Genomic DNA, 12,306 nt, shown 5'->3' on the forward strand with positions numbered 1-12,306 from the left:
CACTTTAAGAGCAAAAGTATGGATAATGATCTAATGATCGGTGAAAAAAAAAAACTTGTTACGTACAGTTCTTTCAAGCGAGTCTGAGAAAAAGCATTTTCTTGGATAGACATTATAGCATTGTTGTTCAAGTCTCTGAAATGAGAAATAAAACATTACCGGTCACCATTTCTACAATTAAATTATATAAACACTTTAAATGGTCATGAGAACCTCTGCTAATAGCAAAGATTATTTATATACTGAGCAAAATGGATGCAAAATACTTACAGATGCTCAAGGGATTCAAGACCAATGAATGCTTTCTTTGTAATTGACTTAATTTGATTTCCTTGTAAGATTCTGAAATACAAACAGACCTTTCTAGTAAAGTTCTCCACTAAGCAAAATTTAATTCATTAAATCAAACATTTACCTATAAAAAGTGAAAATAAGCTTAACATGCATTTTTAAGAAAGTTGTGAACCTTTATCACCAACTATTGCAAAGCACAGAACGAAGGCCTCTATGAAGAGGTTGGAGCTCAACGAGGTGCTGTGAAAAGCGGTGAGGACCAGTGATGCCCTACTAAATTTCATGTGAGAAACTGGATTAGAGTCCCAATCTCTCCCTTCTTGGCAAAAGATCAGGTCAAAGAAATTCAGACCAAGTGTGAAGCTTTGGAAAAATTCTCAGGAGAAAAGATCTAAAATCTTACTTGAGAGAATTCCTCTCTTTCTAGATAAATTACCCATAAATTTCATATGATTAAAAGAATACTGCTTCAACTCTGGTTTCTCAGTGCATTTCTTTTATGTGACTCGTTAAGTCTACTTCTATGAATAACCTCTTTGAGTGCCCACTGGACAGCTTTTCTCAATAGAAATGTCCCAATACTAACTAAATAAATAAAACTTAAAGCCACCAATAAACAAAAAACTTAGTAAACAAAAAGGTTCTTCCTTTAGTGGGTGAATCAAAAGGCTGACTTTCCAGCCATAGCAAAAAGACATAATGCAATCACACATACAATTGGTTCTTGAAAATACACCTTTATAGGCATACATAAATATTATAAATACATACAATTTAGTGAGACTTGTGAGTCCAGCAAAAGCTTCACTAGCATCTTCTATGGCCCATGAAATTTCATTGTTCCTTAAGTTTCTAAAAAAATATCAAAGACAGGTTATGTTAGTTCACATGGCCATGACAACGCTGGGCATCATCCTGGCACGGCAATACTAATTTTCATCCTTATTTTAACAGTTATTTATGAAGATGACTCGACTCTTTTTTTTAGAGAATATCTTCAATAAGCATATAAGAACAGATTCTCATAAGCAAAGGGTTAAGCTGGCCTTGATAAATAAATAAAGCAACCTGCTAAGAGAATTAACCTTACTATCTAATAGCCCCTAATTTTGTTAGCATATTAAAATTATAGTCAGGGTCCTGCAAAAAGCAGGATTTCAAGACGCAGGGGATATGGCTTACAAATGTGATTTTAGACTAATGGGATTTCTGGGTGACCCAAGTCTTCCCGTGGGCTCTTAAACCTAAAATGGCTAACAAAGAACAATGTCAGTATAAAGCTTCACAGCTTGACAGCAATTAAACATACCCCCCTGGGAAGCAAGACTGATACACCCTTGCACTAGAGTGATCACTCTATTACTTTTAAAAGGAAAAGTATGGATCTTTTAAAATCCACTGCTGCATTCTCAGAGGAAATGCAACTGCATCATGCGGTGTCCTGCTGGAAGAAGTATCAGTTAAAGATTTTTTTTTTTTAAGATTTTATTTATTTATTTGACAGAAACGACAAGTAGGCAGAGAAGCAGGCAGAGAAAGAGAGGAGGAAGCAGGCTCCCGGCGGAGCAGAGAGCCCGATGCGCGGCTCGATCCCAGGACCCTGAGACCATGACCCAAGCCGAAAGCAGAGGCTTAACCCACTGAGCCACCCAGGCGCCCCTCAGTTAAAGATATTTAATCACTGTTGCTTCCTTAAGTCATCTCATAATAAAATACAAAGCTCTTTTCTTCATAATACACTTTTAGGTTATGTAACAGTATGGCGATATAAGATCACTCTTCCCCTTTAGCTCAATCTTTATTTGAAGTGAAAGCTAACAGGTTCATTTTATTTTACTAAGGAATAAACATTGAAACAACTCAACCTTCCAGGACTTTCCCCCACCGCCAGAGTACAGCATAAATAGAACTCACTGACCAAAGGGAGTAAGAAGTATACACTCGGGCAGGAATACTGGCCTCAAGCAAGATTTTCTGATCTTATCCTAATTATGCCTTAACCTTCTTTGTGGCATTAAACCATGACTTATTTCTGCAATTATTTTCTTAAACTTTAATACTAAAAATAATAATCAGCTGAAAGAAACTGCTTGCCATTCTTTGAATTGCCAAAAGGCTGCAGTTACATCTGAGAGAAGCTCCTGGGTTTGAACTATTCTAGGCTCACCTCTAATAGTGTAGATAAAAGAAAAAAAAAATCACTTTAAATATTTCAAGGCCAAATCTGAAGGAAGACTGCCTCATTAAGTTAAAAAAAAAAAAATCAAACAAACTTGTACAGGTAAACACACCTTCACAAAATTATCATGCTTTCTTTCTCACTGATGCCTAGGTCCCAAAGTTGAGAGCTTGCCTCTTTTCAGACCAGAAAGTCCCCTATTCAGAAACTGTAAGAATCTACAAATTCTACTAATTAGCCTTTTTCTCTTATTCTCCTCTATGTTTAAAATCACTGTATTTCATTTAAAATACCTCTTTGTTCAATTACATTTCATAACAAGGGTAAAACATCCAGCTTACAGAACCCCAGAATTTTAGAGTTGAAACTGCCTATAGCAATCATTTATTCCTGTCTCCATCCTCTGCTGAAGACATATGCAAAATGACACCTAGGGAAGGCTAAGTGATTCTGTTCATCTGACAGTATGGTAAGAAGTACCCGAACTTTAGTGTCAAACAGACCTGGGTTCTACTTCTGGTTCAAATGTTTATGAGCTGTGTGACTTTATGCTGAATGTGCCCAGTTTTGTCTGATCTCTGAAACTAAGCTGGGTCTGGCCTGGTTAGTACTTGGATGAAAGACCAGCTGGGAATACAAATTGTGTTATTTTAAACCATCATTTTAATCTCTCTGAACCTCAGCCTCCTGATATGGAAAAGAACTGTAATATCCTAGTATTCTGAAAGCACCTAGCACATATCAGATCACTGATAAATGTTAAGTTTTTTCATGTTCAAAGTCATGCAGCAAATTAGCAACAATGAACAGCGCTCCTGCCAGAGCTCCTCCCACTACGCACCCTTATCCTGCTGAATGAATGTTTTCTGGTAGTAGTTCAAGGTCAGAGGAACAAAAAAATGTGTGCATTCTTGATTCTCTGTCTGTCTTGATTAGCAGACTGTGTTTTATTCCACAGTAACTGGCACAATAAGAGATGCCTTGTTGTTCAGTTGGTTAAATTCAGAATTAAAGCACAAACTCAACTGGCTAAAGATAAATCTTATTTATGTATGGGGACAGACACAATTAACAATGTCTTGTCCCAAGGTGTAAAATAGAAGAACTACAAAATATTAACATAAACATAAACATGTAGCTTGATCAGCTGTTTTATTTTGCTTTACTATTTTTTTTTAATTGTATTTATTTATTTGAAAGAGAGAAAGAGCACAAGCAAGGGGAGGGACACAGGGACAAGCAGATTCCCCAATGTGCAGGGAGCCCAATTCAGGGCCCAATCCCAGGACCATGAGATCATGACCAGCACCAAAGTTAGACACTTAACCAACTGAGCACCCAGGCGTCCCTATTTACTATTTTTAAAAAATTAGCAAAAAAAAAAAAAAAGGACAGATGTACTTACAGTGTCTGAAGATTGGAAAGAAATCGAAATACACCATCAGCAATGTGAGTGACTCTGTTGTCCCCTAAATTCAGTCTCTCCAGTAAGCTCAGACCCACAAAGGCAGATTCATCCAGGCGGGTCAACTGGTTATTGGACAAATCACTAAGAACAGGAAACATGAAAGATAAGGAATTAGTTGTATTTTAATTCAACTTTCCTATTCTCATTCTATTTATGTGATAAATTTAGAGTTTTCAACAAACTTCTAACAAAGAGGGATGTTAGATCTCATTACTGGCCATGAGAGTGATTTATTCCAATGTACTCTAGTCTCACAGCCTCCACTGAAATGCCATCCAACACTCACAGTTCAGATAGTCTTTGGCAGAACTCCCACGCGTCAGGGCTGATTCTTTCAACAGCATTCTGGCTGACATAGAGCTGTTGTAACATTCGCAAGCCATACAACCATCCCTTGTTCACTTCTGTAAGGTTATTATGCTCTAGCTCTCTGCAGAATTAGAGAAAAAAAGGAGAAAATACGTTTCAAAACAAGGCACTGCAATGAGAAGATTCCAAAACCCTCCATTAGGTCTTGCTCAGAGAGGCATATACTTTTTGCTCAATTCAAGTGAGCCAACAAATTCTATTCAAGAAATACTAATATTTTACTTACAATATACTGCTAAAAGGTAGTAAAACCATCTAAAACATCAGATCTAGGGGTGCCTGGGTGGCTCAGTGGGTTAAAGCCTCTGCCTTTCGCTCAGGTCATGATCTCAGGGTCCTGGGATCAAGGCCCACATTGGGCTCTCTGCTCAGCAGGGAGCCTGCTTCCCACTCTCTCTCTGCCTGCCTCTCTGCCTACTTGTGATCTCTGTCTGTCAAGTAAATAAATCAGATCTATAAAATCAACACACTAAGAACTTTGATACACCTGTTCGAGGTGAATCCTGATCATTTTCATTAGTTCCAAACATTAAGAAAAATATAAGCTTTCTAGACAAATTTTTTTTTAAAGTAGGCTCCATGCCCAGCCTGAATCCCAACATGGGGCTTGAACTTACAACCCTGAGATCAAGACCTGCACTGAAATCAAGAGCAGGACACTTACCTGACTGAGCCACCCAGGTGCCCCTAGATGAAATGTTTTTAAGAATGATGAAAAAAACACTAAATAACAATATCAATAACAAAGCTTAAAGAGCTTTGTATACAATTATTTCGCATCAGAGTAGGGAGAAAGAACTAGTGAACTTGGGTATAATTAAATCAACTATCCTAGCCATTTTGTACTAATGGCACTGGCAGACCCCTTTCGAACAATATTCTATTCTAGTTCATAGTACTTACAATTCTTCCATGTTATCCAAGCCAAAAAATGCTCCATCCTTAAGTTTGCTAATACCATTCCGCTGCATCTTCAAAGATCTTAAGGAGTCAAGCCCTTGGAATGTCAGACCTTCCACCACTTTAATTCTGTTTCTTTTAAGTTCCCTTTAACAAAAATGGTTTTACAGTCTGAAATTTGCCGATTTGTTCTAACAATAATTAAAATAATTTAAAAGAAAAAACAATCTTTTAAAAATCCATCTATTTAGTTACTCACAAGAACTGGAGGTGAGGTAGCTTGAAAATCTTAGGTGGAATCATGCTGATTCTGTTCCTGTTTAACTTTACCACTAGTAGGGAACTGGATAAATTATCAAAGCAACCAGCCTCCAAGATGGTTATCCTATTATTACTCAAATTTCTAAAATGAACAAGGTAACAAAAAAATTTAGTGAAACATTCTACCACTTGACAGCTACCCAAAGTCTATGAGTGAGCCCCCTGCTCTACCACTTAGCAACTACACCCAACTTTACGGATCATTTAACTGCTTTGTTTCTTCAACTACAAAATAAGGATAATACCAACTTCATTTAGTACATTCATCTAGTACATTCATACAGTAAATATGGATATGATTGGTAAACTATAAAACACTAGCACACGTTGATTATCATTATATAGGATAAGCCACTGTTTAACAAACCAATCTTATTTACCTTTTACAAAACTGTTAGTAAAACACACCCAGAATTAAACCTCAAAAATAACCCTGGATACTTAATATTTTCTGACAACAGGAGAGAAAAAACAACCCAAAAAACTGACTCCAGATTTGTTTTTCATAAGCATATCAATATCACAATAATAACAGACATTTCTGAGAAGATAAGTATCAATAAATAACAAACATGAACTTTAAAATAAATCTAGATTAAACTACTTACAGGTATTTAAGCTGCATTCGAGGAAATGAAGAGGTCTTGATTTCTGATATTATATTTGAACTGAGATCTAAATTCTCAAGAGCAGGGTAAAACTGAAACACTTCTGCATTTATTTCTGGGATTATATTATGGACTCTATAAAAAAAAAAAAGACTGTAATGAAGCTATTGCCAGAGACCTACCCCAGGCCATGAGGATGTTAAATAGTTAGGCTCAACAATAAGGGTACCGAAAACAAAAATTTTTTTAAAAACTGTACTATTCATAATTTAAAAGATCTGAAATCTGATTTACTTACAGTGAGAGCAGAGTAATATTAGAGGTTGGTTCTCCAAAATATGGGATTTCTGTTAGCTCATTATAATTCATTTTCCTAGGAAAAGAGGAAAAACAAGATTTCAAACTTTAGAAGGGGAAATGTTGCCTCTTGAGTTCTGGTTTCTGGACAATAATTATTTTTTAGGATCAGTGCCAAATTTGAAAAAGGCAGATGACTCAGAATGAATCAGACTAAATGCATTATACTGAGAAATTGAAGATTTTAATAAGAAATGTTTTTTCATGATGTAGATTTATGACTGACGTCACTATTTTGCACATCAAGTATTTTTAATCGCAGCAAGGTTCTTGAAGTTACTTTTCTGACAGCTAATACCAATCCTTCTTAAAGAATTAACCTACCCATATCTCTTTATACATTTATAGTAAATAAGATTAAGAAATTATAAATTAAGTAAATTTTTAAAACATACACACATTTTTTAAGTTACTCAAAGTTAGAGAGGGTTGCGTGAGTCCACAAATGAATCTGCCCGAGAGATGGAGCCTATGATTAATTTTACAGATGACATGACATGTCACCATCTGATCTTAGCAGCTCTTTAAACATAATGTCTCCAATGTTTTACTAGCAAATCCAACATAATCACATTTCATTAACCTGGTTTTCAATCACTGAACAACCTCAATTACCTAGACTACAGAAAAGAAACCAGAAGTAAAAGGCCTCCAAGAAACCAGCCGAAGTTACAAAGTCCATGTCCTAAAGCTCATGAATTTCCCACTGAAGCATTTTTCAGGACTTTCTTCAGTGCCTAGTCTTTAAGCCAAATAAGCTTGTCAATTGTTTATTCAGAGCAAAGCAGATCAAAACCAGTCAATTTGGAGCAGAGACAGAGGGAATTCAAGGACAATGAGAGCATGAAGAAGTTAACCCCATCAGCAAGAAATCAAAAAAGAAAAATAAGTCCAAAGGTTCTGCATTTTAGCATAGAGGCAAAAGGGCTCAATACTTGTGCCTCTGGAAACATCACAATGCAATAACTGATATTAATAGTATTTTAGAAAATTTCCTCCAAAAAATACATAATAATACATCTCAGTATTAAAGGAAAAACTTTAGTGAAGTAGAAAATTGAATTATATTAACCACCACACTACAGACAATACAAAACACTCAAAAATATTTCAGGTAACTCATTTTTTTTTTAAGCAGGTTCCATGCTGGGGCTAGATAATGATAATTACCTGAGATCAAAAGTCAAGACGCTTAACTAACTTGAGCCACCCAGGCACCCCCACGTAACTCTACTTTAGATATGATGCTTGTATCTCAAGACAAGTCAAGACATGAAAAAGTTTAAACAACAGAGAATTTCACTGACTGAAACCAGCAAGAAACATGCAAAATATATTTATTCTGAAAAGGGGGGGGGATCTTACATTTTGGCCCCAAGAAAGTAGATAGAATAATATTTCTACACAGTTTGCAACTAATCACCAACCTAATAGTGCAACACCCAGAGAGCCTGTAATGGTAGCAAAGCCAAAGACAAGTTTAGATTTAAAAATGTCTTTTAAATTTTTTCTGTCAATTTCGGACAGCATTTCTGATTGAACATCCTCAAATTCATAATGCATCAAATCCACCTCTAAGAGTTTAATTTAAATTTAAACAAATAAAAGTAACTTACACTTCTTGTAAGGTTTGAGATTCCAAACTGATGTTCCAGTCAGACAAGCGATTATGACTCAGATCCCTAATGGAGGACAAAAGATCATTCTTAGTTCAGTGTTGGAAAAGAGACTTAACGGAAAAAAAAAAAACTAAACTAAACTAAAACGTAATCTAAAAGCCCCATTGAATATAAATTTGCATAACACACACAAAAAGATGTTTATAAAGAATAAATATCTAGATTTCAAAACAGCTATTTTACTTTTTCTTCACTTTTATGAGGTCTTTTTAAAAAACTAACTGGAGAATACAGTCACATGTTTCAATAATCAAAAAGTGTAAAAGAAAATATAGTTAAGTCTCCCACCCTGTCACCAGCCATTATGATTTCCATCCCCAACAGCAACAAATGAAAATCTACCATTTCTTGAGCAGCCTGCCAGATATTTTATGCACATACCAGCAAATTTTTACAAAAATGGTAGATTAATTTATGCATTAATTTGCCTTAGTCTTTTCACTTAACAATACATCTGATAGACCATTCCACAGCAATATTATAAGGTTCTTTCATCTTTTTTGTGATTATCTTCTACTTTTATTGTAATGAACTACACTTTACATATTTTTGAAAGAAAATACACTTTTTAAAGTAACATGTTATATAATTTTTCAAGTATTGTATGTACTTTAAAGTATTTACACATTATAAAATAATATTGTAATATACTGCATTATACTTTAGCAGTAGATAAAAGAAGATTGATTTTGCAAGTCAAGATAATGAGCTTCTATATTAGAACTAAAGTTGACCATATCCTTAATAGAGATACAGTCTTCCTAAAAAAAAGCAATCCAGCTTTGGGGAAGAAAAATCCATCTCCAAAATTATGTTAATGATGATGACTGGTGGTAGTGGTGGTGGCTAACATTCATTAAGCATCAGGCACTCCTCTATGTACTTTATACACACACGTTAACTACCTAAATCCACCCAACAACCTTGCAAGGCAAATACTTTCACAATCCCTGCTTGCCTAAGACAGAAACCGGCAGAGAGCAGTAATTTGTCAATCCAAGGTCATACAGCTAATAAGTGAGGAAGCCATAAACTTGAAAATCCATCTCACTTTTGGCAAGTAAGTTTGTTAGATATAGCAGAGATTTCACTGAAATTAGTCACAAGTCTAAATATTTAAATAGGCTTTAAAAATTCACCTTGATGCTTCCTGGCATCTTTACAAGGCTGAAGTGGAATCCAGCCCACACAAGCTGTCTGCCCAAGAGATGTATTATACATTACAATATGGCTAGCAATAGGGATACACCAGAGAAACATTACAGATCACTTTATCTCACTGTGCCATCACAGGCAGTTGACAGATGCACACAGGTCTGAATGATGTCTCTATCACAGCAGAACAATTTGTTCTCAGCTAGATTCACGTCTGTCCATCTGTAAAATTTAGCCACTTTCATTTAGAAGCTTAATTTACACCGTAAGATAATTAAGGCTAGATGAAACCATCCCTCTTCCGCAACAGTTCTAACACCTTTATTCTAAGATACCTGGCACCAGATATCAGCTCAAGGACACTCATGACTAGGGGTATGTGCTGGGAAATGCTAGAGATAAAAATAGGAATTTACTCCACACAAAAATCTTATATTCAGATACTTTCATCCAACTCACAGTTGCTACTAAACAACACTGGATTTTATGGAAGTGGCATGTCAACTAAAGAAGAAATTCAGCTCTTCTAATTTAAGTTAGATAGTCCACATTCTGCTCCAAGGTGGCCGGTCTGGCAACTATGACCTGTGTAGCAGGCTAGCACAGTATGATTTAATTCCGAATCTAATGCTTGCTAAAATTTATTTTTCCCCCTTTTACAGATTAAGAGCTTTCATTTTAATCGTAACAGTGCTTCTAATGCCTTCCCAAACCCTAATCTCTCTGGCAATGTAACTCTTGACTATACTCATTTCCTACAGTTCTCTCATGGATGTCAATGACCAGATAATCACTTTTTTTTTTTCTTAAGATTTTATTTATTTATTTTACACACAGAAAGAGAGATCACAAGCAGGCAGAGAGATAGGCAGAGAGAGGGGAAAGCAGGCTCCCGCTAAGCAAAGAGCCCAATACAGGGCTCGATCCCAGGACCCCAAGACCATGACCTGAGCCAAAAGCAGAGGCTTAACCCTCTGAGCCACCGAGGCACGCCCCCCCCATTTTTTTAAAGCAATAATCACTTTTAAAGAAAACTATTATCAAAGAAATCTAAAACAAGTTAACCCAACTCACACATGGTATAAGCTACTTTGTATTAAGTATCAGTGAAAACTGTCCAGTGTCTCTACTGGGGGGAAGGAGTGATTTTCTCTCTTTCTTTGAAGAACTTCTAAAGGCTTTTTGATGGAACTCAAAGGATACCGGAAATACTTTGGAGCCTCTCTACAGGATAATGCTGTCTTAAGAATATATGCCTCAGATGCTGCAAGCCCAATCTCGTGCTGCTCACAAGGGGTGTCAACGTTAGAGATCAGACTGTCTGGGCTCACGAAAGATCAACAGGCTTTTGGCTAGAGATTTACTATACCCGTCCTCGTCCTCGGAAAAGGAAAAGAAAAAAAAAACATAAAAAGAAACAGCTAGTTCAAAGCCCACATTCCTATTTTATGGATGTACAAGGCCCAGGCTGCTACAAGATTACCAAGATTACCACGGTTTTCAACCATGCTCAGATGGTCTTTATTTGTGCGGGCTGTTCAACAGTGTTGCTGTGCAAGCCAACAGAAGGAAAGGCCAGACTCACAGGGTGTTCTTCACTTAGAAGAAAGCAACACTAACGATCCACACAACCTCCTGAACTTGTGTTACATGGCAGAAAGCCTAATCAATTCAGTAATTCCAGTTATGTACCAAAATAATGTAATTATGTTTAATTTTGTAAGGTACACAATGGTTCTATTTTGGTCTCAGTTTGTTTTTTGTTTTTTTTTTTTTAAGATTTTATTTATTTGACAGTGAGAGAGGGGACACAAATAGAGGGTGTAGGAGAGAGAGAAGCAGGCTCCCTACAGAGCAAGGAGTCAAATGTGGGGCTCGATCCCAGGACCCTGGGATCATGACCTAAGCAGAAGGCAGACACTTAACAACTAAGCCACCCAGGCACCCACTGTCTATTTTTCAATAAAGTTTTGATTATGGATGGATTAAAAAAAAAAAAAGACTACATGCCTCAGAGGTCAGAACCCCATAATGAGGCTCTCTGGACCTTTCTGTGACAAATCTGCATTAGGTGGGATTTTAAAACACTAACAGTAAACTAAAATACACTCCCAAAGAAGTACTACCATAGAAAGCAACCACAGTAGTTCTCCCACTCCCCATTATCCGCAGTTTGGCTTTCCATGGTTTCAGCTGCTCACAACTGTGCTCTAGAGCAGATGACTCTAACGGTAGCTCACAATGCCTACATCATTCATTTTACTTCATCTCATCACATGGGCATTTTATCATTCCACGTCATCACAAGAAGGGTGAGTTCAATAAGGTGTTTTGAGAGATCACTTTCATATAACTATTATAGTGTATGGTTAGAATTGTTATTATTGCTGTTAATGTTTTATATGGTGCCTAATTTATATATTAAACTTTATCATAGGAATATATAAGAAAAAACAGAGTATATAGGGTTCAGTGCTATCTACAGCTTCAGGTATCCGCTGAGAGTCTCAGAATGCATCTCCCGTGAATATGGGGGAAGGGAGACTACTACAGTATAAATCCGTATAGCTGTTTGAGTTATCAAAATTCCAGGTGTTGGGGCGCCTGGGTGGATCAGTCAGTTGTTTCTCCCTCTCCAACTTTCCCTGCTTGTGTTACCTCTCTCGCTGTTTCTCTGTCAAATAAATAAATAAAATCTTAAAAAAAAAAAACAGGTGTCTAAAATTATATGGATTGATCTGATCATCAGGTATTCCTGCAATAAACACTTACTGAACCATGTGCCAGGCCCTGTGCTAAGTACTAGGGTTACAAACTATCAACTATAGTAAGCTTTTTGTCTTTTCTGAAAGCAGCATTTACAATACTTAGATGGCATCACTGGAAAACTAAAGATAGACTGAACATCAACTCAACCATTCCCCTTCTTCCCTAGTTATGTATGCATTCTTTCATACCTAAATCTCCCTCTGGAAT

General features: G+C 36.4%; 2 protein-coding genes across 3 annotated transcripts in view; one reads left to right on the forward strand and one right to left on the reverse strand.

The window, feature by feature from the left end:
- The window catches only part of LRIG2 (leucine rich repeats and immunoglobulin like domains 2), a 68,363-nt gene that overhangs the window by 25,790 nt on the left and 30,267 nt on the right, over positions 1-12,306 (reverse strand). For both annotated transcript variants that reach the window (XM_004769826.3, XM_013044435.2), the window contains exons 2-11: positions 8,113-8,178; positions 6,438-6,512; positions 6,140-6,274; positions 5,470-5,613; positions 5,214-5,357; positions 4,228-4,371; positions 3,879-4,022; positions 1,066-1,146; positions 271-342; positions 67-135 (exon numbers count right to left, since the gene is read on the reverse strand). In XM_004769826.3, the coding sequence (XP_004769883.2) occupies positions 67-135; positions 271-342; positions 1,066-1,146; positions 3,879-4,022; positions 4,228-4,371; positions 5,214-5,357; positions 5,470-5,613; positions 6,140-6,274; positions 6,438-6,512; positions 8,113-8,178 (1,074 nt within the window). The remainder of the gene's footprint in view (positions 1-66; positions 136-270; positions 343-1,065; positions 1,147-3,878; positions 4,023-4,227; positions 4,372-5,213; positions 5,358-5,469; positions 5,614-6,139; positions 6,275-6,437; positions 6,513-8,112; positions 8,179-12,306) is intronic.
- LOC106003522 (40S ribosomal protein S27-like) lies at positions 10,658-10,949 on the forward strand. Its single transcript, XM_045081887.1, has one exon. It carries the CDS (start codon positions 10,779-10,781, stop codon positions 10,947-10,949), a length of 171 nt encoding a protein of 56 aa, XP_044937822.1. The 5' UTR covers positions 10,658-10,778.

Source organism: Mustela putorius, unplaced genomic scaffold, assembly GCF_011764305.1.
Source record: "Mustela putorius furo isolate JIRA1106 unplaced genomic scaffold, ASM1176430v1.1 tig00000585_pilon_pilon_pilon, whole genome shotgun sequence".
In the NCBI taxonomy this organism is placed as follows: domain Eukaryota; kingdom Metazoa; phylum Chordata; class Mammalia; order Carnivora; family Mustelidae; genus Mustela; species Mustela putorius.

Bases quoted from the DNA above. Each gene is read 5' to 3' on its own strand.
- LOC106003522 (XM_045081887.1), top strand. From the start codon at position 10,779: ATGGATGTACAAGGCCCAGGCTGCTACAAGATTACCAAGATTACCACG.